Source organism: Rhinatrema bivittatum, chromosome 5, assembly GCF_901001135.1.
Source record: "Rhinatrema bivittatum chromosome 5, aRhiBiv1.1, whole genome shotgun sequence".
Classification (NCBI taxonomy): Eukaryota; Metazoa; Chordata; class Amphibia; order Gymnophiona; family Rhinatrematidae; genus Rhinatrema; species Rhinatrema bivittatum.
This window is the reverse complement of record NC_042619.1, coordinates 294,885,877-294,913,496: the sequence shown is the minus strand read 5'-3', so window position 1 is coordinate 294,913,496 and position 27,620 is coordinate 294,885,877. Positions and strand designations below refer to the sequence as shown.

Below are 27,620 nucleotides of genomic sequence, written 5' to 3'. Positions count from 1 at the left end.
AAGTTGGTGCTGAAGTAGCAGTTGGGTATAGCAGAGAAACACTAGAATATTTCAGTTCATTCACGTCAAGATTACTTGGCTGTGAATGGGAAATGTTTCAGAACTTTCTTTGTGATGAGAGAGTGCTGAGAAAGTCACAGAAAGTTTGCTGTTATAAGTTCAACATTTTCAGGTGAAGAACAAATTATGCACTTAAGGAATTTGTAATTCCCCCTACTCTTCATATTGATGTAATGCTCGGTGGGGCCAGGGGGTCCCCCTGCCTTGGCACAGTGTATAAAGGTCACTGACTCATGACCTATATTTATGTGTCTCGCACATCTTGCCTTGCTCAGCAATAGGCGAGCTCAAGACTACGCACTTTCGACTTATATTCTCGCTGGCATTCTTTGGAGCCTGGTGCTTTTACAGTGCCTTTCGTGTAATGCATAACAACTATGTGGTTTATTGGGGATCACCTTATACCTAACATGAATACCTCAACTTAAGGCCGGTCCAGGAACCCAACCCCATGCCTAAAGGGGAAGGACAGCAAATGTTGCTACACTCATTCATCACACATTGAGCTCTTCCAGCGCTGCCACTGCTGGTATTCCACCAGCTGTTACACAGCAGCTGCGTCGATAGAGGTCAGAAACTTAAGCGTAATACATTTCCCTTGACAGGTGCCTTGTCGGGTGCATGCTAATATTTAAGTTCTCTTTCTAATACCTACTGCTGTCCGATGTCCTTCAGCATGGATAGTCAACTACTCATCCAGCACACGCGAGAAATGTGGGCTGGACTATCAAATGCCTCATGCAAGTAGGCACGCGATGTCACCTTGATAATATCCAAGGATAATCTGACGCGTCAGGAGGCAGTGGTTTGTGTTATATTGAGAAAGTTTGGTGCACACCCTGACGCCCAGATCATGGGACACTGGACAGCGGGTTGCTTAACCAGGAACTTCGCAGCTGTCTCCCCTTCTTAGTCTCCCCATCGTAGTTGGCATGCACAGTTAAGGCGATGTACTCTGTCATCGACTGGAATGTTTCGGCATGGCAAGGCATGGTCCGGCATATTCTTAGAATGTGCGTGGGAATGCAGATTCTCTTGAGGCACATGTGGAGACACGCATTCGAGAGGTACCCAGGAACTGGATGGCGCGTGAGATGCAGCATTCTTCTTAGTGCTCTTCATTGCAATACCGGGTTCAAAAGGGTCTCTTTATGAGCAGCATAGTGCACTCTAAACAGCAGGGAACACCCAAGAACTTGCTACGTTTGCACTTTGCTGCTCGCTCAAAGCAGGAAATGGGCTGAGCAGATCACTACCACCCTGGCATCCCCGCGGCCCAGCACTTTGGAGCATTCTGTCTTGGGCAGTAGCAGGCGAGTGCGAGACTACTTTCTCCCAGATCGACTTGCGCTTGCAGTCCTTGGAGCGTAGCGCATCAGTGAGCTGCAGAGCATCGGTGGAGTGCATTATAGCTGAGAGGCGATCAAAAGGGTGGCTGAACATAAATGGGGTGCTCATGGGGAGGAAGACCCCGTTTGAGGGGCACACGGCCTTGTGGCCAACCCTCAGCGCCTGGGCCATGGGTGCTAAAGTCAGGCCTGGGGATCGGGCCTGACGGATAAACGGCTGAATACATCTGGGGTACTCGTGGGGAGCGAGACACTGTTCGAGGGCCACTCAGCCTTGGGGCAACCCCTCTGCGCTTGGGTCATGGGCGCTAAAGTCAGGCCCGGTGACTAGGCCTGACAGTTAAATGGCTGTATGCATCTGTGAGGAGCCCTGGGAGGGTTCTTACTTTGTGGCAGACCGCCCAGGACCCTGCTGACAAAGGCGGTCATTGCGGGACCATACCTCAATGCTTCGGTTGTTGGAGAAAAATGGACAATCAAATGGACAATCAAATAGAAGGGTCAAGGAGGCATGTGTTGGCACCAGATCTATCCCATGCTGCAGTTGGGATGAGTGAGCCTGACACCGCCTGATATTATTGCCATACGCTTTGGTAGCAGTGATTTAGGTAATGGCGTCGGCATCAATCACGGAAGACTTGAATCGCTTTGCCTCATTGCGGCTGACCTCAAGAATCCGCTGGCCAGAAGCCATACCCCAACAGAGCATTACCCTGTGAAGTTCAAGTGGCAGGTATCTAAAGACACACAACACCAGGTTAATTATCACTGGCAATATGGTGGTTATCATTTGCCACCACTTACAATAATTATTTTTTTCTACCACCATTTCACAAAAATATTTGAAGTAGGGAGAGGAAGGTTTCATACATCAACTGCAACATGCCACCATGGCCTTGTACACAGTATATTTTTAATAGTAATCATGAACCAACCTCCCTCCTACTTGTGATTTGTTTTTATTATATTTTTTTTAAAACCGTGACTTATTTCATGTGAACACAAACCTTTTCATCTAAAAATTATCTTTGTGAATGTTGTGTGACTTCGCCTATCTAGTTCAACTTGAGTATTCAAACTACATCAATGATTCATCGAAACACTGCTGTTGCTTCAATCAAAGTCTCATTACTTGTTATAGTTGTATCCTTAACTTTGAAATATATCGCTCTTATATCGTTCTTGTTTGATGACCAATTCCCACTCAGTAATCCTTCATTATAAATGTGGCGGCTGTTTTTCAACCAAAATTCATAACATGTTGCTTCAAGTTTTGGACACTCCAATTAAAAAGTATATTCACTCTCAGCAACCCTCAGCGTTATAAATATAGCGACCACATTTCATTTCTATCAACTTCATGACTTGTCTCTTATTATATTTCTTTCAACATTATAAATATGACAACATTTCATATGACTGGGTCAAATGCATTTAAACCTCTGAGGGAGGTTGGTTCATGATTATTATTAAAAATATACTGCATACAAGGCCATGGTGGCATGTTGCAGTTGATGTATGAAACCTTCCTCTCCCTACTTCAAATATTTTTGTGAAATGGTGGTATAAAAAAAAATAATTTTTATAAGTAGTGGGGAATATAGAGATGTTATAATTTATACAGTTGTCCTCATCAGTAGCGGGGATTTATCATATATAGGTTATCATTTTGCGACATGATTGGGTGGACAGACATTGCGCAGAAATATATGCCCAGATGGAGTACACTAGTTGACCTTGGGAAACCAACTGTTACTGCAAGCTATGCAGAGGCTATTCGCCCATACGATACGGTAGCTGGAACCGTGAACTGGGCCCCTGTGGTGGCAGCAACCGAGACCAGGAGAGCATTTGTAAATGCAGAGGCATTACTAGTAAGCTGGGAGGTACAAATATGTGCGTGAGAAGCCTAAGAGCAGTCGTTTCCACCAATGATCAATGTCGGGTCTGGGCGCAACCTCGACGGATCTAGGGCCGATACAAGGAGAAGGGCTCCAGCAAGACTTGCTTTGTGGTGGCTGGACTGAGATCCCCTCCGGCGGATGGGCTCGGCAGGGGAAGCTGGGAAGCCCATCCGATGCTTGATGGTCATGGCACCTGTTTCGGGGGCCCACTAGGGCCGGGACCCTGCGGTTCCACGTGGATGGAGATTTCAGTATTGACACCTGCCCAGACGCAATTTCTGTAAACTTTATGAACTGGACTCGGCACCTGATTAGACTCCCATGTTAGGGATTCTAATAAATGGCTGGGGCCTTTGCATCCGAAGCATGTGTCATGTTTCCTTGTGTGCAACTGGTGAGACCAGCAGGGCTGGGGTGGAGGAGGAATAGAGCCCGAGGGTGTCTGGACTGCCCGGTTAATGGGCGGGGCGGCCCCCCCCCCCCCAGCACGGAGGTGCAGGCGCCACAAATAACTGGGCATCGGATGCACCCATGCACACGGCCGCCCCCACCACTCTGACAGCTTGCCTCTGGTTGGAGGGGGGAAGGGTCCAACTCTTTCCTCTCCATGTGGTGCCCAGAATGGCACCGGCACCATGCTTCTGGTGCCGCAGGGTGCTGCTGTATAGTGGCTCCTCCTATGACGTTGTCCCGGCTGCTTGGTCTGGAGTCGGGAGCAGTGACATCATCAGGGTGTGCCCCAACACCGGGGCACCTGATTGGCTGGGGCAACACGCAACGTGACATCAGGGATTAGGGGGACAGTGGGCACTTTAAATCCTGCCAGCTCCCCGTGGTCCGGCCTCTTCCCCCTTGGTCCCAACCAGAGCTGTTTCCCCACCTGTTCCTCCTCCTCTGTTAGATAGTTGGTTTACACCTATCTGTTGTCTTGTCACGGCAGCAGCAGCCAAGTTCAGGAGAGCATTTGTAAATGCAGAGGCATTAGTAGTAAGCTGGGAGGTGCCAATATGTGCTTGAGAGGCCTAAGGGCCTTCACTCATTGCCACCGATGATCAACGTCAGGCCTAAGCATGGCCTTGATGGATCTAGGGCCGATATGAGGGGAGGGGTTCCAGCAAGACTTGCTTTGTGGTGGCTGGGCTGAGATCCCCTCTGGTGGATGGGCTCCAGCAGGGGCTTGCTTGTGGTAGCTCAAGCCAGGGAGCCCATCTAGTGCTTGGCGGTCACGGTGCCTGTTCCAGGGGATTCGCTAGGGGCAGGACCCTGCAGCTCTGTATGGGCGGAGATTAAAGTATCGGCAGTCGCACCTGCCCAGCCACAACTTCTGTAAACATTATGAACCGGACTCGGCACCTGATTAGACTCCCATTTTAGGGAGTTGTGGCCTTTGCATCCAAAGCATGTGTTGTGTTTTCCTTGTCTGCATCTGGCGAGTCCAGAAGGGCTGGAATGGGGGAGGATTAGAGCCTGAGGGTGTCCGGGCTGCCTGGTTACTTTTTCACTCAGCACACAATCAAGCTGTCAAATCTTTTGCCAGAGGATGTGGTCAGGGCAACTAGCATAGCAGAGTTTAAAAGCGGTTGGGACAAGTTCCTGGAGGAAAAGTCTGTAACACGTTCAGGCCAATGCAATATCATGCGCTAAGCCTAGCACACAGGTTAATGAGCGCTTGGACACACGTTTTGGACACGCATCTATAACCCCTTATGCAATAAGGGGATTAGCTCGTCCAAAACGTGTGTCTATACCAGCACATAGCTAATCGTGCTCTTCATATGTAAATTCATGTTGATGAACCTATTAGCTATTATTCACTTATGTAAAAAATAAATGTCTGCCCAAAATGCACATGTTTACTCTAAAATATTAACGTCTGCCCCGGAGCAGGCATGAAGTTTTGAGGAGCCCCTAAAGTTAACAGAAAAGCTTTTCTGTAGTTCCTGCTTTTCTGTAGTTCCTCCAACTTAATATCATGGCGATATTGTTGGAGGAACCGAAAAAAGGTAAAAAACAAAATTTAAAAAAAAATGTCTTGCCAGTGGCCAGGTTAACGAGCGCCCGTTTTCCTAACCCAAGGACACTCGATTAACGAGCGCCCGTTTTCCTAACCCAAGGCTGTGCATCCGTTTTCCTAACCTGCGCTCAGCCACTTCTCCTGGGCGCCCGATGCCGGGGAAGTGCTAGGGACGCACAATTTCCCCTAGTGCCTCCTTTTTAACGCAGCGGCTCGGTTCCCTACTGCATCGCGCACCCGGGAGAGGTGGATGGCGCGCATTAGGGAAGCGGGCGCCCAGTTTGGATGCACAGTTTTAGTGCGGCCGTATTGCATCGGCCTGTATATTAGCCATGTAGACCAAAGAAAGCTACTGCTACCCCTGGGAGTAGGGAAGAAGAAATAGATCTGCTTTCTGGGATCTTCCAGGTACCCGGTGAGCTGTCAGAAATGGGATGCTGGGCTTGATGGACCTTGATCTGACCCAGCAAGGCAATTGTTATGTTCTTATCCTTAGAGAAAACAAGCAATCTGCTATCATATGTACACATTTTAAAAGTTAATTTTTCCCCTAGTCTTATTTCAATGAGACATTCAAGTATCCTATCTGTCAGGAAGCAGGTCCGGAGTGCTGCATAACCTGCCCCTTTTAGACAATAACAGGACAGAAAGCCAGAAAAGAAAAGCTGATTGTTTCTCTTGAGCACAGCAGATAATCACAAGGTCACTTTGTATTGTATTTGTGTCCTGCAGCCAACATCACTAAAGAAAACAAGACCTTTGTTTTCTCTGGCAGGAAATGAGAAAAACATCTCTAGCCTCCATTCAAACCCTTTTTTTTTATCTAAAAGGAATATTTGGCATTGGAAAAAATCCAAATAGGTCAATTTGATTGGTTGTGGCAGGATTTTTCTTTGCTGTAAATAACATTGTTACAATCCTTTCTTTTTTTGATTGCTGTATATAGGTGTGTGTGTGTATTTATAGTCAGTTATATATATCTATATGTATACACACACAGACACATACTCAAACTACAGCATTATAACCCATTAGCTATAGGTTTTATTTAAAATGCTAGTATTTACTATTCACATATAAATTTTAATTTCCATATCCTCCCCCCCCCCCCCCACACACACACACAAAACAAACTATAAGAAAAGTCTGGATGAATTACATCACAAACATAGTTAACATAATAATAATAGACAAATATTAGTTTGGCCCAAATTATCTGGTATACAATGGTACCCTGTTTTGTTTTGTTTTTTTTAAATGAGATCGTTAATTCTCTTAGGGTGGTCAGCGTCCACATGGTTTCTTGTCCCATGTGCAGTCAGATGATGGAGCATTAACCCAGGACCCTCCCCTTCCCCCATACTGTACAGGTTCTCAGCCTCAGATAAAAAAGGGACCATGCTCAGCTCACAGCTCACACTTCTGCATGTGGATCTTAGCCACAAGCCTAATACAACTAGGGAACAATAATTAAATTGCCCTCCCCCCCATTGGTGCCAACACGACGGCATTTACGCCAATAATCAAAGTAAAACTAGACGCACAGTTTTGCTATGATTATTGCCATGGGAAAAAGTGCTCGCAGAGATGTGCGCCTGCTTTTGCTGGTCAAAGCAATGTGCAGCATCGCTGCCTCCCCTGAGGATGCCTCCATGGTATGTGGGTAAACGTACTCTCATAAAAGGCGGATCGTTTTCAAAAAGCTCCTTTTTGCAGGTAAACTGCCATTGTTTCTGTGGAAATGGCTTTGAAAATTGCCCTCCCTGATGTTAATTTGGCTGTAGCGCTCTACGTTTTTGAGGAGTTTGGGTCAGATGAGGTGCAGGGTCTTGGAACTTAGCCACCTTGAACAGTATTGCAACATAGTTTATACATATGAAATACATTTTTTAAACAGGGTCTGAACTATGACCTTCTGGCTCAAATAGTGAACCTGTACAATATAGGGGGAGATAACATCCTGCCTCTGACCCCCATTGGGGGACACACTAACATTGCCCAACACGGGAGGATTACACCTGCTGTTAAAATCCAGTAATGGCTACCTATTCATAGCCTGCATCCTCAGTGCCCTCAAACCAGAAATGTAGCTCGAGCTGGGTCTAGAAAGAGCTGAAACCGCAGTAATAAATAATCCTAAGGCAAAAAGTTAGATGAAACTTGTGCTTTCTGGATTACCTCCTCTCAGGCACTTCCATAGTGGAAGTGTTTATTTTAAGAGGGCAGCCAGAGTGCTGTAGGGACTCCTTAATGCTTAATGTATTTTTACAGACAGAGCTTCCAGAGTACTATGGCCCTTGGATGAAGATCGCTAAGAATCTGCCCTGCCTTATTGAAAACCATCAGCTGCGCTCCGAAGTTCACAAGGTACCTCTGCTTTATTTCCGAGTGTGCTCTGCATGCCGAGGAGCAGCGCAATCTCCCAGACGGACAGCGTTGCCAAGCATGCACTCACAATTCTGCAAGGTTCCTAAGATTGTGCGAGCAGCAGACTCTCTGGGGATGCTTCGCACCAGTGCCACTGCAAGGAGTGGTCAAGTGATCCCCCTGGGCGCCAAGCCAGGTGGCAGGATGGGGGGGGCAGCGGGTACCATATCACCCTTTTGAGTCTTGATCATGCAAGCCTGAAAGGGAAGGGGAGTGCTGAAAATAACCCTTGCTCAGGGTACTATTTTGTGCTGCGTTTGCCCTGCCCAGCAGGCAGCACCATTATTTCTCATGCTGTAAAACCAAAAATCCAGAGTAATTTAGGTTTTAATTTCCACTGAATAAATGAAACTAAGCGTGTCTTGAAGTTTCAGGTGTTAGCATTTGCTTGGTCTCAGAACATTTTTTTTTGGTTAGCATTTCAGAGGGAAAGCATTAAGTTCCACTCCACTGAGCTCTACAACATTTATTTCCATTGCCACCAGATGTCAGGGTAACTGCACAGATCAGTGGATTATTATGGCTGTGGTTTTTAAGAAGGGGTTTAGAAAAAGCAGCGCTGAAGGCTAGTATTCTCCCGCCGCAGCTTCAGGGCAGCTGTAATTAATTCTCTGCCTCTGCAGAACCTCCAAACCAACATATAAATACACATTTAGAAACTAGAAAGCGTTTTGTTTCAACCTCTGAGCTACGTTTTGAAAGCTGCAAACTTGACGGTGCCAAATAAAGCTCCATCAGCTTCTTAACACTCTCGTACATACTCTGTAACATTTGAGATATTGTAATTAATTTAAAGGGTCATAAACAAAAGATGTGCCATGCTGCTTCAAACCAATGGTCCATGGAGCCCCCATCTCTGATAGTGGCCAGTCTGGGTCAGTAGGAAGGACCCCGCAGATACATTCCTTTCTGCGCATTCCCAGAAGTAAGAGGTGGCAAACCCCAAGGACTACCTGGCTGATAACTGTTAGTGGATCTGTCTTCCAGAAATTTGTCCAAACCTTTTTATTTTTAAACCCAGCTATGTCATTAACTTGACCACATCTTGCAACAGCAAATTGCACAAGAAATAGTCTAGTTTCTGATCCTTGGAGACACCCCTAACTCGTAGATTAATTGTCCTGTAATAATGCATTCAAGGCATACAATTTGAGGTCCTTCTAAAACTTAGAATGCACCAAAAAAATTAACAAACAGAAATAGACTAATTTAATAGAAAGGTACCACTTTATTTTTTTGTTTTCTAACCTTATTTCCATGCATTCATGTGAACTAACACAGCAACCACACTACTTTAAAAGCTTAAAATGTTTCCATCCCAACATAAAGTATACTAAAAGATATTTTGACCTTTGCTTTTCATCAGCAGAGGAACATTAACAGCAATAATGACTGACCTAAATGAATTGCGATGTGCTATCATGTATTCAGCCACCTCTGGGGCAGTAGTACACTGCTGGTACATACACGGTACATGAAAAGCTTCCAAAGAGGAGAGTGAGCATAGCATTATCGACCAGTTGCAGCCATGTAAAGTGAGACCAAGGCAAGGAGACATCCCTCAAGGACCCGCCAAGGAAGCTAGGGCTCAAATCCCACTGCCATTCCTTGTGACCTTTGTCAAGTCACCTCTCTCTTCACTGCCTCAGGTATAGACTTAGAAAGTGAGCCCTCTGGGGACAGGGGAAAATACTTATAGTACCTTAAACTACCAATGAAAAGGCATGAGCTAAATATAAAATAAATGAGATCACACTGTGTGGGCTTACACCCACAGACCTCTCCCAAATTCCTAAAGCTTAAATATTCTGCTGCTGTTCCTCACCTAGGAATTCTTGATAGGCAGGTAAAAAAAATTATAAATAAATAGATTTAACCTCCCCAGGTGTAAAACAAGAAAATATATTTCTTTGTTTTATGGATTGACATGTGCCTCCTAGAGCTGGGCATCTTCATTGGGTGAAAGTTTTCATTCAGATCTGAAATCATGGTCTGCCTCTTGGTATTATACGGCTGAGCCCAGTTACAATATTATTTCAGCAACCAACTTAAAATTCTTTTTTGGCAGATGCCTGAGTTGAATATTCAGCATCTGAACAGCCATCGGGAACTGCGACTGGCTCACTTAGTTCTCAGTTTCATTACTATGGGGTATGTATGGCAGGAAGGAGAACACAATACTATGAAGGTAAGATATGGGAAATCATTCCTTTCCTTTTCTTAGACTCTAAATAGTTGAATGTATTCAATTTTCAGACTCATGGGAGATGGGTGTGTTAATAAGTGAGGGCGGCATATTGTTCTGGAAGGTGAAAGTACCCCCAGCTAGGATACATTGCCAGTAAAGCAATGGGGTAACTTACCTTGCAAAGGGGCATTTTGTGGGGGTATGTTATCTTGCAGAGGGATCCCTGCTGCTGCGGGGACCCCGTTTTGTACTACAGCAGCAGAGCAAGAGATGTTTGTGTGTTCCTTATCACTGGAGTTAGAGTGGCCTAGTGGTGCTGAGAACCAGAGAAACCAGGTTCCAGTAGATAAATGGAAGAGGCTCTCAGCAGAGGTAAAGGGGACGTAAATGACATGGGAATTGAAAAGGTCCTGGGGTAGGCACAGAGAATCATTAGCAGTAGGACAGTGGATAAAACCAAAGGGCATATGGAGATTTAAGCCATTAACCCCCTTCTAATGCATGGGTAACACTTATAATATCAGTAAGTACCATGAGCCCTGGTGCACTGCACCCTCTGCTCCAGCTCTGATACTAAGACGTAGAAAATTCAGTCCGGTTTTCCTTGGAGCAGGATATGTGTCTGTCAGAAGAGAATGGAAATCACTTCACAAAATGAACTGAAACACTCAGTCAGCAGTTACATTTCAGTGGCTAGGCTTTCTTCAATACTTTTCTGGAAGTGCTCTCAGTCTGCATAATTTGTGCTGCTGCTGCCATTAATGTATGCAAATTGTGCACCTGATTCTGAGACACAACTGCAGACTTAATTACTTCATTGCCCAAATGCCAGTAATCAAAAGAAGGGCAAACGTAGCCACTTATGTCCTCTACAGCAAAAAAAAAAAAAAAAGTAGGTAGTATATATAGCGCTATGCACATATCAGTTTGTACATGTATCTCCCTCAGCATAAACACACACGCACGCACACACATGCACGTTCATGGCTTATTCTCAGGGAGCTTTAATTGTAAATGCTTGTGTTCTTCAGGTTTTGCCACGCAATCTTGCGGTTCCATATCATGAGATCTCTCAGACGCTTGGGCTACCACCTATCATGGTTCATGCAGATTTAGTACTAGCCAACTGGGTAAAAAAGAATCCAAACGGGTAGGTTAATCAAACAAGTCCAAAGAGTGCATCTGCTCACCTGATTTCTTACCGTGCAACTCTGCAGGTCATTGCACCTCGTTTATCCACCTGAGTTCCAGCAGGCACATTCACTCCTGTAAATCACGGGCCCCTTGCAACTTTCAGCCAAAATATGAGTTACCATCGAACAAATTACTGCTTGGAGCTGGAGGTCATAATGGCAAAAGATAAATTATTATAAGTAGAGGCCAAAGAAAAAAAAAAAAAGGCACTCTGAAAAATGCCAGGTAATACTGCTACCAGTTCTGCCTGCAAGTTTGAAGTTAATATCTAGGAAGGACAACAGTCAGCTCGATCCAGTAAAGTTCAGTTGAAGATTTCTCGTCTGTAACGAGCTCGCTGCGCACAATTCGGACGCGTAAGGCAAACCAGCGATACAGTCTCCAATTTTGCGCATCCGTAGTGCTTCTTAAAACAGACGCGTAACCCTTCCCGCACCCGGCATGTAAATGAACGAATTAGCTGTATAATGAAGGAATTAGCTATTCCCCTTCAATACCGTAACGCGCGCTCAGGTTCTCTCATTAGTAACGCACTGTTTTGCCGCGGCCGTAACGTGTTAGTTTACCGCCTCCCCCTAGTAGGAGTTAGGACTGTGAGTCTAGTAATAAATCCATCGACACCGCTTAAGATACTCAAAAACAATAAAACACAATTTAAAAAAAAAGCGATACAGAGATGATCGAGAAAATGTAATGATGTGGGACACATAAAACCTGTCAGAAGAAAAAATAAAAATTTTTAAATACCTGTCGGAGGGCCGCGTGGGTCCAGGCGGCGGGAGCCGGGTGGTCGCGTGTTAAATCTAGGCCGCGGGCGGGTGGGCGCCTGTTCCGGGCAGCGGCGGCGGGGGGACACGCGTTAGTTCGAGACGGCCGGCGGGCGGTCGCGTGTTAAATCTAGGCCGCGGGCGGGTGGGTGCCTGTTCCGGGCGGCGGCAGCGGCGGCGGGGGGACACGCGTTAGTTCGAGACGGCCGGCGGGCGGTCGCGTGTTAAATCTAGGCCGGGTCCGCACAGGCGCGCATTCACTGCCGGTGGGGGCTGCCTCTCCCGGGAGCCCCCACCGGCAGTGAATGAATGAATGCGCGCCTGTGCGACCCCTGCGATTCGGCGCTCAAGGCGTGACGTCACGGCATGTGACTGCCTTGAGCGCCGAATCGCAGGGGTCGCACAGGCGCGCATTCATTCATCCAGGCGGAGGAGCTGGTGGCGAAAGCAGCCGGCTCCTCCGCCTGGATGAATGAATTCATTCACTGCCGGTGGGGGCTGCCTCTCCCGGCAGCCCCCACCGGCAGTGAATGAATGCGCGCCTATGCGACCCCTGCGATTCGGCGCTCAAGGCAGTCACATGCCGTGACGTCACGCCTTGAGCGCCCAATCGCAGGGGTCGCACAGGCGCGCATTCATTCATTCACTGCCGGTGGGGGCTCCCGGGAGCGGCAGCCCCCCCCGGCAGTGAATGAATTCATTCATCCAGGCGGAGGAGCCGGCTGCTTTCGCCACCGGCTCTTCCGCCTGGATGAATGAATGCGCGCCTGTGCGACCCCTGCGATTCGGCGCTCAAGGCAGTCACATGCCGTGACGTCACGCCTTGAGCGCCGAATCGCAGGGGTCGCACAGGCGCGCATTCATTCATTCACTGCCGGTGGGGGCTCCCGGGAGAGGCAGCCCCCACCGGCAGTGAATGCGCGCCTGTGCGGACCCGGCCTAGATTTAACACGCGACCGCCCGCCGGCCGTCTCGAACTAACGCGTGTCCCCCCGCCGCCGCTGCCGCCGCCCGGAACAGGCACCCACCTGCCGCCGCTGCCCGGAACAGGCGCCCACCCGCCCGCGGCCTAGATTTAACACGCGACCACCGGCCCCCCGGATCCCGCCGGCCGCCTGGACCCACGCGGCCCTCCGACAGGTATTTAAAAATTTTGATTTTTACACTTCCTGGTACCTGTCATTTCAAATGTCATTTGAAATGACAGGTACCAGCGCACCCTGGTTACTGTATAGGCGCTGTATTAAGCGCCTATACAGTAAAATGGGTTACGCGGCCATAACCCTTCCCTACCGCTTTAAAGCCGCGGCATGCATTTGCATGCGATTAGAGGAGAGTATCGGGGAGTTAGTGAAGAGAACTGTGCGTGCGGGGAGGAAGGGTGCGCCTGACACTACCGCACTGTTTCTACCGCGGCCTTACTGGATCGACCTGAGTGTTAGCATATTAATTCCAGTTCTTTAGAAACTACCAAAAAGGGAAGATGAAGGGGATGTGTCATCAGTGGAAGAGTGTGGCAGAGACTAGAGGGAGGCCAGCAGTGATCAATCTCTACAATGTGGTTTTGTAAACCAGTGGAGAGTGTGAAAATTCTTGGTAGTAAAGGAGTTGATTCATCTGCAGCCTAGGTGAAGAATCAAAATCTCAAGAGGCAATTATCAGTGTCCCCTTGGAGTCTGCAGATCCACAGAATTTCCCTTTGAAAATGTCATACCCAGCGGGGACCATGGGTACATAAGTACCAACAGAAGGGCCGATACAGGAAAAGTCGCGGGAGAGCCGGCGAGCACCCGCTCTCCCGACGCGCGCACAGGCCAGGGTCCTGGGCACGCGATTCAGTATCGACCTGTATGCAAATTAGGGCCCGCGGTAAAAGGAAGTGCTAAGGACACTAGCGCATCCCTAGCGCCTCCTTTTTGACAGAAGTGGCGGCTGTCAGTGGGTTTGACAGCCGATGCTCAATTTTACCAGCTTCGGTTCTCGAACCTGCTGACAGCCACAGGTTCGGAAAATAGACGCTGGCAAAATTGAGCATCTGTCTTCCAACCCGCGGGCAGATTTTAATTTTCTTTTTTTAATTTTTGATTTTTTTTTTTAATTTGGGGGCCTCCGACTTAATATCACTATGATATTAAGTCGGAGGGTGTACAGAAAAGCAGGTTTTTCTGCTTTTCTGTACATTTTCCCAGTGCCGGCCAAAATTAACTCCTGCCTTTGGCAGGCATTAATTTCTGAAAGTAAAATGTGCGGTTTCGCTGCACATTTTGCTTTCTGTATCGCGCGGGAATGTCTAATAGGCCCATCAACATGCATTTGCAAGTTGCAGGTGCTATTAGGTTTTTTTTTTTTGGGGGGGGGGGGTTGGCCATGCGTTTTCCACGCGTTATTACCCCTTACTGTATAAGAGGTAAAAATAGCACATCGAAAATGTGCCGCCAAACGGGAGCTAAAAGTGCATTCAGCCTGAGCACACTTTACTGCATCGGCCCGAGAGTTTGCAGGTGCAAACTCGCCATTGGGAAGTATCCACAGGAAGTTAAAATAAACTCCTTGCATATTTGTTGCCAGGATGGCTTTGGCCTTTTCCCCTAAACTGGGGGGTGCAGAGGGGGAGGGAGCAATTTTCAAAGTGGCTTTCTCTTATGCTCTAACCCGTTAAATTATTTGTATCACGTTATATTTATTCTACCTGCCTTTATCTTCCTTCCAGCTTGCCTTCAAGCCTCCAAGTTTTTTACATTCCTTGTTGATTGTAACTTTTGACTTATTCCTTTTTCCTTTGTTATCTATTATTAACCAGAATTGTTACCTTAGTTTTACCCTTGTTAAAATGTAAACCGATCCGATATGGTTATCTACTATGAAGGTCGGTATAAAAAACTGTTAAATAAATAAATAAATAAATATTAAACACACATTTACCTGTGGAGAATCCCTTTCTGCATTGCCCCTTAAATACATCACACAAAGCATAATCTAATGCACCAGTGAAGTAAAGAAAGGTCGGTGAATCTGGGTTTCATCTCTTCTTCTGCATGAGATTTAGTGGGAAGCCCATAGATGGAGATCATTTGGAAAGATCACTGTGATGATTCTAGTGTCCAGCAGCGAGGTTGTAGTCTCCCCGTGGGTAGCCCTTTCTTGTGTTGTAGGGGGAAATTAATGGAACTCTGTTTTTAATTGTATGCATGCCTCCCAGTGCTGATGTGAGAATATCAGATGTATAAACTGGATATAAATGTCAGAACAATCCTGTTCATTATCACTAGGCTGGGGGATATGTTACCCTCAAAGGTCATTTATTGTATGTTAAGTAACAAAGTCACAGCTGAAAACTAATTTCTGTTCCTTCTTTTTTTCCTCAACACATCTGTCATTGCTGCCTGGAAATCCCTTGCAGATCTCTGGAAATTGAGTAAGACTATCATGGCATTTATTGTTTAGCTGGCAAGCTCTCACACTTGATAATCCATTTACAACTATTAAACCAATTAAAAAAAAAACAACAACCTTGTTTCTTATTCATGATGTGTATCCCCTCCCTCAATTCTCTGAGCTCTGCCTTCAAAACCTTCTACTAGCACTATGCTGTCCCATACATCAAAAACTCAAAACCAGTTAGTAGCACTATTGTGCACCATAGCTAGGAGAAAAATGCAGAAGCTACTACCTGTGAAACTGCAGTGCATTGTGTAATCCATCTTAAAGCTTTTCTAGATAGCTTTAAAACCAACAAGCATGAAACTTCCAGCATTCAAGATTTATAAGTAGGGAAAAATAGCTCAGGATATAATACAGTGCTTAAATGTCAGACTACACTTTAAAATGTCTGATTCATTCGCTGCTGTTTAAGGTGTCATTGTAATTACTCTTGCAAGGAACCTGGACCCCATTATTTTGCTGCCTGGTGGAGAAAACCTGAGAGGATTCATTTTGGTTACCTTCCTGGTTGAACTGGCAGCTGTGCCTGGAATTAAGGTAACATACAGAAATACAGAATATAATAGGAGATAAAACCCAGCCAGTCTGCCCAATTAACTTCTTGTTTCAAAGCCATAGGCTCTTGTTGATCTCTGGCATTCCTTCATTTCCTCTTGTAATTTGTAGATACCTGGACTGAGCCATTGATCAACAGATCCTGTTGGCAAATAACTTTTTATGTGAATAAAAGCTGATTCTTGAACTCCATAACCTTCTGCACAGATCACATTCAAACACATATAGCCTTTTTGGCACAGATTAAATTCAAAGGCTCAGCATATGATTCAGGTATTAATATACAGTTGTTGACTATTGAGTTTGCATTATCCCTTCAGTGCCCAACAAATGATTCATTCATTGCTAACGTTATATGCTTCAAAAAGCAGAACAAAAGAATGCTTGTCTGTTGAAACAAAACTAGGAGTAGTAGGGAAAAGTAAAAAGCCATGGGATAGGTGGCGATGTCCTTTTGTGGATTACAAACTGGTTAAAAGACAGGAAACAGAGAGTAGGATTAAATGGTCTGTTTTCTCAGTGGAGGGGGGTGGGCAGTGGAGTGCCTCAGGGATCTGTACTGGGACCTGAGCTTTTCAATATATTTATAAATGATCTGGAAAGAAATACGATGAGTGAGATAATCAAATTTGCAGATGATACAAAATTATTCAGAATAGTTAAATCACAAGCAGATTGTGATAAATTGCAGGAGGACCTTGTGAGACTGGAAAATTGGGCATCCAAATGGCAGATGAAATTTAATGTGGATAAGTGCAAGGTGATACATATAGGGAAAAATAACCCTTGCCATAGTTATACAATGTTAGGTTCCATATTAAGCGCTACCTCCAAGAAAGAGATCTAGGCGTCATAGTGGATAATACATTGAAATTGTCTGCTCAGTGTGCTGCGGCAGTCAAAAAAGCAAACAGGAATTATTAGGAAGGGAATGGTGAATAAAACGGAAAATGTCATAATGCCTCTGCATCGCTCCATGGTGAGACAGCACCTTGAATACTGTGTACAATTCTGGTCGCCACATCTCAAAAAAGATATAGTTGCGATGGAGAAGGTACAGAAAAGGGTGACCAAAATGATAAAGAGGATGGAACAGCTCCCCTGTGAGGAAAGATTAAAGAGGTTAGGACTGTTCAGCTTGGAGAAGAGATGGCTGAGTGGGGATATGTTAGAGGTCTTTAAAATCATGAGAGGTCTAGAACAGGTAAATGTGAATCGGTTATTTACTTTTTCGGATAATAAAAGGATTAGGGGGCACTCCATGAACTTAGCATGTAGCACATTTAAGACTAATCGGAGAAAATTCTTTTTCACTCAACGCACAATTAAACTCTGCAATTTGTTGCCAGGTGATGTGGTTAGTGCAGTTAGTGTAGCTGGATTTAAAAAAGGTTTGGATAAGTTCTTGGAGGAGAAGTCCATTAACTGCTATTAATTAAGTTGACTTAGAAAATAGCCACTGCTATTACTGGCATCAGTAGCATGGAATAGACTCAGTTTTTGGGTACTTGCCAGGTACTTATAGCCTGGATTGACCACTGTTGGAAACAGGATGCTGGGCTTGATGGACCCTTGGTCTGACCCAGTATGGCATGTTCTTATGATCTTATGGAGAAATGATTCCTTTATTAGACTAATGAAAGTTTTTAAGACACAAGTCTTCAGAACTACTAAGGTCCCTTCATCAGTGGACAGTTATCTCTTTGAGTGGGTTTCAATCTACTTGAAAACTGAAGTGTTATTACCTTGGCTCTGATAATTTTTGGTTAAACATTTTACCATAATTTCTACTGTTTCCCTCATAAACATTTATTTATTTATTTATTTATTTATTTAAAATCATTTATTTATCGCCTAACAGAAAATATCTTCCTAAGCAATTTACAGCAAATTTCAAAACATAATAGAACACATAGGATCAAAATACATAATAAAATTCTCAATACTTCAGGGCAAATTTTTAAACTCCTCTTTAATTTCCTTATCAGAAGGATCATCTGGGGGGGGAGGAATTTAAGATGTTGCCTACATTCCCAGATCAGATCCCTCTCCCAACCTCCACTGAAAATTCCACGTGGCTACGTGTGCATGCAGCACATTTGTGTCACCAGGGGGGTTTGTCATTTCACATCAAAGAGAAAGACTTTATTATATTATATTTGTATGATTAGTATTGTGGTTCATGTGTTAGTTCACTTGAATATGTAGAAATAAGGGTCAATAAATATGTCGTAGGTGAGACCTTTTTATTGGACTAACAATACATCTGTGACTAGTTTGGGAGAATTTTCTTCCTTTCCTCAGGTCAGTTAAGAAGCAGCATAAGTTACACTGGGTTTAAATAGTACACAACCCTGGGGAAGCCCACATTTAAAAGCATGTAGCTGGCAAACTCAGAAGTTAGTGGGTGGAATGAATATTTGGGCACTGATTCGGCTAATAAGATAGCAAACTAAAATTTAGCTGGCTAATGGGTAAATTTTCAAAAGCTGGCACGCGCCAATACCGGGAGATATGTGTGCGTGGCTGGGCTGCGCGTGGACGCGCCGTGGGCATTTTCAAAAGCTCGCAGCCACGCGCGTATCTCCCGGTATGCACGAAAGAGCCGGCAAAATCAAAAGAGGTGAGCCGTGGGCGGGCCGGGACAGCGCCATTAGACGCTGTCCCGCTGAAGCACGAGCCGGAAGCCGTCCGGCCCACGCAACTTACTACTGCTTGGGAGAACAGGTAAAAAGTTTTGTGGAAATTAAAAAGGTCACATAGAGGGGTTTTAGTGGTCAGGGTGGAGAGGGGAAAAGGGAGGCAGGGTAGGTAGGGGTTTTAGTAAGCTCCCTCCCAGTCTGCTCCTTTATTGGACCGGATTGGGAGGGAACTGGGGAAAGGCCCTGATCGTATTGCTGAGCGGAGGTTATAAACTCCCCTCCCCTCAGGCGCGTGAGTTGCCACTCATGCACACATGCACACGCAGACATAAAATTGGAAGTGCATTGTGCATGGGTAGCACATGTGCATGCCTGTTATAAAATCGGTGCGTCCATGTCCGCGCGCCAGGAACCGCTCTAACATGGATGCCCATGCACGAATTTAAAAATTCACCTTTAAGTTAGGGACATTCCAAGGGTGTAACTGGGAAGAATTGAGTTATCCGGCTAAGTTAGTCAGATAACTTAGCCAGCTAAGGGGGTCATTTTCAAAGGCTTATCACATGTGATAAGCCTCTATCATACACGAAAAGGCTCTTTTTGCGTGCGATAGCATGCTGGAGTCAGAATCGGGGCGGAGTCGGGGCGGCGAGGGGAGGAGTTGGGGCAGCGAGGAGGCGGACACGGCAGTGTCTTCGCTGGCGGCGATAAGGTTAGTAACGTTATCGTCGCCAGTAGCATGCCCAATAGCGCCACCTTTCATGGTGGCGCTATTTGGTGCGAAAGCCGGCAGCGAAAACACCGCGGTGGTGTGAAGGCTGCTGGCTTTCGCAGGCCTGCCCCCCTTCGCCCCTCCCTGCCCCCCGTTTTCACTGGATTCACCATTCTGCAATAGAATGGTGAATCCAGGCCGGTCTGGTCGGGTCAAAGAGCTGCCCCAACTACAGCCGACTAACTTTAAGATTGCCATGTCACCTATATTCAATAGTGCAACTATACTATTGACTATACCTCCAAAGCTAGCCAGGGAAGTTTATCTGGCTAACTTTTCTATCCAGACCTTATCTGAATATGGACCTCCTAGTTCTTAGGTTGCCTGCCATTACAACTCAGTAAAGAGAGAGAGGGGTGATGGGGACATTTTTCAGAGGTAATGGAGATGGTCATATTTTACAGCTGAAATGGCCTATATCTGAAAGTGGATGAGAAAGCCAGTGTCCATATTAAATTATTTATGTTTGTTTCAAAGTGTTTTTTTCATCAGTTTTAAATGCTTTGTGTTCTTGTGCACTCCTAAAGTTTCCTTTAAGTACCTTGATTGTAAAGACCATAGCGGAGGGATCTTCCTTTGAGAAATGTCACCTACTGCGCTGTCATTGTTTTCTTCTTTATAATATACTATTTTATGTCTAGGCAGATTGATTCTTATCCTTAATTTTTGGCTTGTTTCAAATATCCTTCTTCACATGATTAGATTACGTATACTTCATTCACTGAGACGCATAAATGTGAACCTTTAATTACGAATGCCTTTTGCATGGGGGTAGCTGTAGGGTCCTGTGATACAGTGCGTGCTGGCATAACTTGCATCCTGAGATCTTGCACGGTTTTGTGCCATTTTCTTCTGTCTGGGTTTTGAACTTATTGTATATGATTAGACAATACTGATGGTATCTACAAGCTGTACAAGGTAAAACACAGTTTAGCCAATACCGGGCTACAACAATTAGAAAAGTTATACAAATACAGTATGTAAGGCACCACCATTCTTCTAAGACTCCAGTCAGTTCAATGTGCAGCAAAAGCTCAGCAATGCTGCTGAAAGAATGCAGTCTTTTGCTGATGGCTTTAATACACATTTTCTTCCTATGTTCTCCTTTATTTAACAAAAAGAAGAGAGACATTCATCTATCTTTAATGTGGGACAGTCTTATGCCAATGCACTCATTTCACGAATAATAAAGAATGTCAGTGTTGGATTGGATACTGTCAAGCTCTAGATAAAGGTTCTAATAAAATCATAAGCCTAACCCTCAAACTCTCCTGCTTTTTAATGGCTTGCAGGCTATCGCTCAGGCAGTTGATGCCACCCTACAGTGTAATGCCGAATTGCTGCACCAGGCACTGCAAGATCTGGCAAAGTCAGTTGAAAAGATGACAGCGGCTTTGAAACAGATGCATGGTATGGGCTCATTCAGAGTGTATTTGCTGTTGAACATTAAAGAGTTAACATTGCGAGCTGGTTAAGGGACCTGCAAACTATCTGGTCTAAAAAAAAAGGCCCCCTCGATCAGAAAAGCCATATCTGTTTTGGCTATGTGCCAATTTCTGCTAAAATGCACCCATTATCAATGTTCTTATTTTCCCCCTCCATCACAACCACCACACTTTGGATATGTGAACACATCTGTTTAATGCACGCATGCTGACTATATCACCCAACACTTTTTGGGCTATATGAATTATTTGGTTGTATGCCAGCAGTCCACTGATCTGGAATTACAGAAGCAGCGGAGAAATAGCAAATATGCTCACTGTCGCCACCATGAAAAGGCACCACGTATACTAAGTTTGTCACTTATAAACCCATACTCTGTTCCAGTTTTGTTCTCCCTATGAAACACAGCAGTGCTGAAAATAATGGGCCTCAAAATCTATATGTGGCATTCCTTCAATATTTTCAGTTTCAGTCACGATTTTTCAGGTTTTCAGTGGTGGACAAGGATGCAAGAAGCATCTGATGCAGTTTAAGATATCATAGCATTAATATTACCATAGCCAAATGGTTTACTAACATCTCTATCAGGCCAAAGCATCTAGACATACCTGAAAAGAGTGAGCCGTAAGGATTTAATTCAACCAACCTCATTTTGGTCTCTGGAGGACAAATATCAAAATCCTGCCCCTCTCTATCCCCCTTTGTTCTTAATTTTGAATGCAGACTCTTTGTTAGTATTTTATTTGCCATGAAAGAAGACTAGCTGCCTTTAGTGAACTTCACATAGGAGGTAATTTTCAAAAGGATTTACATACATAAAACTGGGTTATACAGAAGTAAATGGATTTTACATATGTAAATAGGCTTTTGAAAATTGCTACTTTTATGCGTGTAACTCTTTTGAAGATTCACTCCATAGGGATGAATTTTCAAAAGCTTTTCTGCACATAAATGGACTCTTGAAAATTGATATGATATATATGCTACTTCTATGAGCATAACTCTTTTGGAAATTCACTGCTTAGTCTCTAGTGCAAGCAAAACTTAGCTCTTTTCATGTTGCAACCTGTTAGGAGCAACTGCATTTAATTTTCTTTCATAATCTTGAAATGCTAAGTTTTGCTCCATGCCATGCTGAGGACTCTGAAGAGCGTCCAGTTGACTAACGCCGCCTTGGTATATTCAGATAGTTGTGACTGCCATCTGCTCATCGATTTACAGTAGCCTGAATTCCTCAAAATTCCTGAGCCAGCTAAGTGGCTGAGCTTCAGCAGATACTCTTTCTGCCTCATTCTCTCTCATGCTGCACAAAACATATGCAGGTCGGTTCAAGGTATAATCACCTCTGTCTGGTGGAGATTTCCACTATGTAATTTTTTTGCATCCTCTGAATTTTGTCAGTGTTGCTAACATAAACTGTATTTCAGCATGAGATGTTAGCTCATAATTGATTTTAAAATTCCCATCTCAGCACACCCTGCAGGGCCACAAAGGTGAGTCTAGACAGGGATAGGTGCTGAAAAACCAGAGGATCATATGTGATGCAGACATGTGGAGTTGGACAGATGATGGTGGATTCAGTAGCTATGCTGAGATATTGCTATTCTGGGGATGGCTGTCCATTATCCCCATTGGTGGGATACTTTATATCATGCATAGATAAGATTATAAAGGGGGAAAGGTGACATAGTTCTGTGTATCTGGAGCCTTCTGACATCCTACTAAACAGGAAATATCATTTTAAAGACCTAGTTATTCACTACAACTTCTTATAATAACCAAGTATTATTCTGTGATATTATTGATCTTATTTTAGTACTGTTTTTAGGTTTTTTAGATTATGGAATTTTATAATTTTGATGTAATATTTTGTGAATTTTAGTTGTATGTGTTAAATTGTGTATAATAACTTCTTTCCTTTATTGTAAACCACATTGATATTATGTTGGAAATTGCAAAGAGATTGCCATTAGCAGATATAGTATAGTACAGGGTCATTGTGGAATTCCTATCTTTCAAAGCCAAATGGACAGAGTAAACAGAAAAAAAAAATTCTAAATAAATCTTAATTTTTACTAGTCAGTTTTATAAAGTTACAAAGAAACCTAAATGTTGATAACCTAGTTAAATAATGTCCTATTAGCTTGCTTTTCTCTTGGACTTGATCTTGAGTTACATGCCAAGGTATGCTTTAAATAGATGCTAAGAGCATGTGGGCTTGTTTCTGAAAAGATCTAATTACTTTTAAGCATATTTTCAGCGTGCAGGCTAAAGTGAATCTGATTCCCAAAGGTTACCAATGCGCGTGACTATTTTTTGCTGGAAATGGCACTCAGGTTTCGATTCTTTCTCACAGATTATGTTGACTCCGCGGTATTCTACACTGTGATCCGGATCTTCCTTTCTGGGTATGTATCACTTTCCACCATCATCTTTTTCTGTTATCAATGACACAGAACTAATAGATGAGGACACCATCTTGTCTGTTCAACTTTCTTCCTCGTACAGTGCTGTAGACCCCAGATGATCTGCTTCCCCCTTGCTCCTTTACAACCAGGAAGTCTCTGTGCTCATCCCAGGCTCTCTTGAATCCTGTTAGTGTTGCTTGACTTTGCTACCTCATGTGGGAAGCAGTTCCGTGCATCTGCCACCATTCCCATGAATGTTCAGATTTTACTCCTGGCTTTATCCCCTTGCAGCCTAATACCATGATCTCTTGTTCTAGAACGTTCTTTCCACTGAAAAAAGATTTGCTGGGGCCAGTTCATGGACAGAGCTCCACAATGCCACACGGAAGAACTTTGGCTTGATTCCTGGTGCAAGACTCTCTTCCTTAGGCTAGTCAAGGCTGGGGATGCTAGGGAGGCAACACCCAATGATGGGACTTAGGGCTCATGATTTCAGGATATCGGAAAGAGCCCTGATGTGCGGCGCTGGCCAAAGACTGTCACTGCAATGACCAGGCTAAGGGTTTTGGGAAGGGATATAAAACAAGGCAGAAGTCCTTAGGGCAGGCATGAGTGAAGGCTCAGGATTCTAGCTCAGTGGTAGAAGTATTTGGGGTGGTGACAGGGGTGCAAGCCAGGTATGGATGGGGAAAAGCCGAAAGTGAAGTTTACACTCATCATGCGCCCCCCCCCCCCCCCGCCATTAAATTGACTATAAATGATACAATAAGACAAAGTCCAAAGGTCCTTCTGTGCAATTATTAAAAAAAAACAAACAGCCAGTTTCAACCTCCCAGGAAAAGAACCATTAAAGTTATTTGGTAACCTCATTCAACCAATTTTTTTGTACGCGTATGAGAATGAAGTCTATAGTCGATATAAAATGGGACAGAATCTCAATATAAATCCTGCACCTCCACTTCTGTAACACAACCTGCATCCACAGAAGGTTCTATAGACCTACGATCTTGACCCTTACAATTCACCATACAAGAAAGAAAAAAAAAACCAACTTTAAAATTCTGCTGTCACCTCAGTAACAGCAGCAAAAAACACCTTCCACTGCCAGACACCATGGGGCAAATTTTAAAAGAGTTGATCCTATTAAAGGCCCATATAAGCAAGTAACTGGGTTAAGCGCATGCAATTTATATTTTCAAATGGCCCAATTATGGGGCGGATTTTAAGAGCCCTGCTCGCCTAAATCCGCCCAAATCCGGGCGGATTTAGGCGAGCAGGGCCCTGCGCGCCGGTGAGCCTATTTTACATAGGCCTACCGGCGCGCGCAGAGCCCCGGGACTCGCGTAAGTCCCGGGGTTTGGCGAGGGGGCGTGTCGGGGGTGTGTCGGGGGCGGGCCCGAACCACGCTGCGTTTTCGGGGCGTGTCCGGAGCATTCCGGGGGCGTGGTTACGGCCCGGGGCAATCTGGGGGCGTGGCCGCGCCCTCCGTACCCGCCCCCAGGTCGCGTCCCGGCGCTAGAGGCCCGCTGGCGCGCAGGGATTTACGCCTCCCAGAGGGAGGCGTAAATCCCCTGACAAAGGTAAGGGGGGGGTTTAGACAGGGCCGGGCGGGTGGGTTAGGTAGAGGAAGGGAGGGGAAGGTGAGGGGAGGGCGTTAGAGGATTCCCTCCGAGGCCGCTCCGAAATCGGAGCGGCCTCAGAGGGTAGGCTGCGCGGCTCGGCACGCGCCGGCTATACGAAATCGATAGCCTTGCGTGCGCCGATCCAGGATTTTAGCGGATACACGCGGCTACGCGCGTATCTACTAAAATCCCGCGTACTTTTGCTTGCGCCTGATGCGCCAGCAAAAGTACGCCTATTCGCGGTATTTGAAAATCTACTCCTATGTGTGTATATGCACATGCATGAGCAAGCAAATGCACAAAAAAGGGACAGGCCCAAGATTTAAGTGCCTTAATCCCTATTTCAATTGTGGCAACTGCAGTGCGCATCGGACTGTTACTCACACACACTTATTTACTTCTGCTGTTGATAAGGTGTAAGTCTGCAGAAAACTTGTTTTAGGTCTAAAATGACTCAGTGAAGGGTCAGGGTAAACAAGGCGAGTATAGGTTGAAGAACCAGAGGGGTCTGGATGACCTAGAGATAGATTGGTCAACTGGTGGACAAATTGGTCAAACTGGGAATCTCCTTCACAAGCACATGTTCACGCAAACTACATTTTCTCGAGGAACACTTAAAATTAGGAGCAAGCATATGCGTGTTAGGAGTATTTTAAATATTGTGCGCGCACTTACATAGACAATTTAAAATTCCAGCGTTTGTTGCTCGTGCACATATACCTGCATATGCTGGTGCATGCACACTCATTTTAAGGTGAGCATCCCTGTGCAGTAACACAAAACCCTAACAAAATTAAACTTAGAACCTTTATATCAAACCTTGGAGTTAGTGCCGAAAAACACTAATTCTAAGGATTCAAACAGTAGCAACCCTACCTATGAAGAAGCAGCACTGGAAATATTACACCAGGCCCTAAAACACCAATTCACCTAGTAGGAAAACAGAACAAGTCAGGTTGCTATAGATACCTCTACAGAAAAAAACACACTAGCATAATACCTCACCTCGGTCACACATGCAAAACAATAGAATAATAGAAATAATCAGCAAATAAACTGAAAATTGTAGATTCTGTATACAATGCAATAATGGAAAACCAGAAACAATACCATTCCTCATAAAACATCAAACATCAAAATCAAGAAATATATAACATCAATCATACTAATAAAAAGAATAAATAATTCAAAACATCTGATGAATAGAATAACATCCAAGAATTAAAAACTCATATTAACTTTTTAAAAAATGTATCAAATTTCTATAAAATATTCCAAAACAGCAGATACATCAAATAGCATCCAATAATGAAAACTAATAGGGATGAAAAAAATCCTCTGCTCTCCATACCTGGTAACTTTTGATTTCCAGTCACCCTGAGATTATCCTGGATTAGTGGGAGAGGGGAAAAGAGAGAGTGTACAAACTTTATACTCTCTTTCTCTCCTATATACACATTCTAATATACATGTTCATTCTCTTTCTTACACACGCACACACACACACACAAGCTCTCTCTCACATACATGCACTCGCTCGTTCTCTCTCACATCACAGCCTCTCGCTCTCTTTCCCACAGATGACAGACACACAGGATATCTCTTTCATAAGCAGGCTCTCTCTCTCACACAGAGCCTCTTTCTCTCTCTTTGTCACACACACACACACAGCCTCTCTCTCTCTCTCTTGGTCTCACACACACACACACACACACACACACACACACACACACACACACATACACACACAGGCTTAGGGCTTTGTATTCTCTAATTGACTTCTTTGTCAGCTGCCAGTGGAATGGGGTCTGCTGGTGGTTACTGGATCCTCTACTCTTTCAGCCGCTGTGGGGTGGGCTCTGCAGTGGCCTGCTAACCTTCACTCTTTCTTCAGCTGCCAGCGGGATAAGGTCCACTGCCGGCCACTGGTGCGCGAGACCTTTTGGGTTTTTTTTGGGGGGGGAGGGGTAATGCCATCCCCTTTGACCTTGGTTATGGAATGACCTATAAACTACAACAGGAGTCGCGTTTAAACAACATTATCTCCTGCTGCTGTGGGTCCAGTCTTGCAGTAAGTGCTATGCGATTGGCCCCCACAGCAGCAGGAAATGACGTTCGCTTAAATGCAACTCCTGCTGCAGGCTGGGGATGATGGAGAGGTGGCTTAAAGTCAAGGATCACCGGTGATGGCTGCATCAGATCTGGCAGGGGTTTGGTTTATCCCTGCCTGACCCAATGTATAAAGCTGGGCTGTCATGCCATTTTTTGGAGGTGGCACTTGCCACCCCATGCCACCCTGTAGCAATGCCCATTTTCTAGTCCCAGTTCCAATTGCAGTAGAAGCATGGAGCTAGAAGCCCAAAGAAGTAGGAGGAAATTGCTGAGCCAAAAGAAAAACATGTTTTGTTCCTTTTTTTTTTTTTTTAACCCAGCAGTTTCCTCCTGCTTCTGTGTACTTTCAGCTCAGTTAGAACCAGGACTGGGATATGGCATCATGAGCCTTCATTTACAATTACCCAGGGACATTTTCCCCTATTTTATATACCCCCTCCAACATACCTAGCCTAGTTATTGCAGCCATGGTCCTGGGCTGGTGGGGGTGGGGGTGTCATGCATCAGGGCTACTTCCAGAACCCTGTAATCATGGGCCATGAATCTGACCTCTGTTACCCTTAATCAATGATCATGACTCCCTTTTCCCCAGGAGCTGTGAACGTTGCTTCCACGGCATCCTTAGCCCCAACTGACATGAGAGCAGAATCAGGGGCCTTCCAAATAGCAGTGCACTCTTACCACGCATGCTACTGTGTCAGCCTAGGTTTTCTTCTTGT

At 44.9% G+C, this 27,620-nt stretch overlaps 1 protein-coding gene across 1 annotated transcript in view; it reads left to right on the top strand.

Annotated features, from left to right (window-relative positions):
* LOC115092809 (indoleamine 2,3-dioxygenase 2-like) overlaps positions 1-27,620 on the top strand; it is a 73,690-nt gene that overhangs the window by 29,483 nt on the left and 16,587 nt on the right. Inside the window, exons 2-8 of the mRNA XM_029604137.1 lie at positions 7,599-7,694; positions 9,823-9,942; positions 10,974-11,092; positions 15,304-15,318; positions 15,782-15,881; positions 20,606-20,723; positions 23,116-23,167. Coding sequence (XP_029459997.1) covers positions 7,599-7,694; positions 9,823-9,942; positions 10,974-11,092; positions 15,304-15,318; positions 15,782-15,881; positions 20,606-20,723; positions 23,116-23,167 — 620 coding nt within the window. The remainder of the gene's footprint in view (positions 1-7,598; positions 7,695-9,822; positions 9,943-10,973; positions 11,093-15,303; positions 15,319-15,781; positions 15,882-20,605; positions 20,724-23,115; positions 23,168-27,620) is intronic.